General features: G+C 47.2%; 1 protein-coding gene across 1 annotated transcript; it reads left to right on the top strand.

Moving 5' to 3' along the window:
• The first annotated feature begins 210 nt into the window (after window positions 1-210).
• Window positions 211-2,249, top strand: LOC119459345 (uncharacterized). Its single transcript, XM_037721151.2, has 4 exons — window positions 211-346; window positions 1,021-1,242; window positions 1,853-1,990; window positions 2,085-2,249. Exons 1-4 carry the CDS (start codon window positions 224-226, stop codon window positions 2,172-2,174), a joined length of 573 nt encoding a protein of 190 aa, XP_037577079.2. The 5' UTR covers window positions 211-223; the 3' UTR covers window positions 2,175-2,249.
• Window positions 2,250-2,594: the final 345 nt, after the last annotated feature.

Here is a 2,594-nt window from a genome sequence, read left to right as displayed (position 1 = left end):
CGTATGGCTCTCTGCTAAGTTGATTTCGCAATCGATGCTTCGCCTTCCGGGTGAAACTACGACTTTTCGAAATGCCGATGCTCAACCAACTACTCTGAATTCACACTATTGCGGGGCATTAAAGCGTGCCAATTACATTCACCTAAACCGCTGCTCGCGCAGTATACATGTTAAAGTAAATGGACTGACACTGTATTTACTGTCGCAGGTTGAGCGGACTCGCATGGTCATCGTGGCTGCGGTCCACGCGGCCACACATCCTGCTGCCGTCATGGAACTTGTGCACGATCACGTGTCGCAGCCTGTCAACCGTGCCTTCAATAACATAGACGAGGTCCTCGACTTGGTAAGCTGCCTGGCAGTCCTTACCTTCAACCCTGATGAATCTAATTTAACAACGCCGTAAATTTGCTCTGCTTAAACCATTCTCTGTTTATTTAATGTCTTCCTCGCGGTGAGAACGACGTGTGGTAGTGTGTGACCTCATGTTGAGGTCATTGGTGTTGGACGAAAGGTATCATCTTGTAGCACCGTTCAATTTTAAGCAAGACGCAGGCCTGTGCTCGGCTTCTACAAGTATAGTACTCTTCCTCTGCGATGGTTATTTTGGCTTCATGCATTCTATATCTTTTTTTTACCCTTGCATAATACAGCATTTTAATTAACCGTTGTTTTTAATGCTATCAGCAAGGCTTACTTCAGCTTGCGGAGCTGATTTCCATCAGTACAATTCACTCCTCATCCTCGGGATAGTTAACGATACTCGCCAGTGAAGCTACGGCCGTATTCCCAAAGTAGATTTCTTTAGCAGAAGCTGCTGTCTCGGGCACTGCACCCTGGTTCACCATATATTTTTTCTTAGTATTATAAGAGGCCCGGGTCTCTACTACGATCACTTTAGGGACTTAAAAGTAGAATGGCAATGAGCACAAGTGCAGGTGTCTGACCCTTAATGACGCAGGTGCCCTTAGTGAAGGCGCCATGTAGGTGTCGTCAGCAATTTTGTTTCTGCTGTTTCAGTGGATCTCTGCACACGACCCAGCCCACGATGCCGATCGCAACAATGTGGCCGTTTCTCACACATTTAGCGAGTTGGTTTTCACCACACTGCGCAAGTTCAGCACCGCAGTAACACTACAGTTCGCTTGCGAACGCGCCGCCTTTGAGGAGATCTCGTGCGAGGCCTACGAGCGCTTTCAGCGCTTCCTGTACAAAACGCCTTCTCGCTCTCAGCCAGCGCAGGTAAGCACCGCTACGTTTCTTTCGGGTACGAAGCAGAGCTCGAATAGCATGCGCTTTGGGGAGCAAACTAAGGCCTTCGTTCCTATTTCTTCGTGTCCCAAATAATGTAACTAGAATCTGTCGAGGCCAGCATATTTGCATGGCCGTTAACTTTTTACGCACTTCCCCTTACTTAAACTACTTCCATGCGGAACGGGATCAGCAGATTTCGCGTAGCTCGCCCTACAGAACACCAAGAAAAAAAAAAACTTTCCTTGATATATCTTGCATTCGCCAGCCGCCTTGAACAAAGGCCGAGCAGGAGAGTAAAGTGCAAGAGTGCAATTGCCCATTTTTCAAGTGCGTTGTATCCGTACTGTTTGTGTTGATTTTATGCGTGTACAAATTCGATTTTTTTTTTTTGCATATGTGTTCCACTCCTGCTATATGCCCCAAATGGGATGGCGGTATAAACCAAATAAGTAAATAAATGTTGCGCAAACGTTTGCCTAACATTCGTTTGTACGTGTTTCCTGCTTCTGTGTCGTACATAGCGTAAAAATAAACAAACAAAATGAAAAGCCACCAACTACCCCCTTTCATCACCCTTTTCAAATAAATTTTTTCGCAGACTCCTACGGACCACGCCATCGCCGCTTCGCAGCATGCTCTGCTGGCTTTCCTCCTCGCTGCCCAGTGTGTTCAACGTTATTACTGCTCTCTTCTCGCCGACGTCATGAAATTCTACCTTGCCTGCACCGAAACTCCTGTAAGTAATTCTGCTATCTACCGTGACCATTGCAACTTTAAGGTCTCACTTCTTTGCTCACTCTTTCATGTCCCCTCTTTTCATCCTGACGCAGAAGGCCCGCCGGTCACCGTCAGCCTCCGCCGCTTCGGCAGTCCTACAGTCTCAAGAGCTGCCCAACGATCCTTGCTGTAGCAAGGACTAGATATTAGTAGTCCTGCAGCCACTTTATTCCTGTTTCGCGAAAAATAAACATTGCGCCGAGACGTTCTTAACCAAATGTGTTCGCTTTACTTTATACTCATTCTGCAGCACTCGGCTCTCCTTCCCCTCACCTTCTTCTTCTTTCAGGAGTATTTGCCGCAATGCATATGTGGAATAAAAAAAAATCAAATGAAAGCGTGTAACTCTGCATCGTGCAGGAACTGCTGCGATGTCTCTACTTATTGTCTGGCAAACGAGTTTTTAGGTACATCTGGTTTCAGTCAAGCCTTGAGACGTTGTCCTATTGCCCGCATTGCATGGCGCAGCCGAAGCAGGTGTCGAGCATCTGACGGTGCTACAAGAGCCCAAGACGTCGGGACATGTTCCTTAGCCGCGTTTTGTCGATTCCCAAGCCCAGGTA

Source organism: Dermacentor silvarum, chromosome 7 (genome assembly GCF_013339745.2).
Source record: "Dermacentor silvarum isolate Dsil-2018 chromosome 7, BIME_Dsil_1.4, whole genome shotgun sequence".
NCBI classification, from domain to species: domain Eukaryota; kingdom Metazoa; phylum Arthropoda; class Arachnida; order Ixodida; family Ixodidae; genus Dermacentor; species Dermacentor silvarum.
This window is presented reverse-complemented; position numbering and strand designations above follow the sequence as displayed.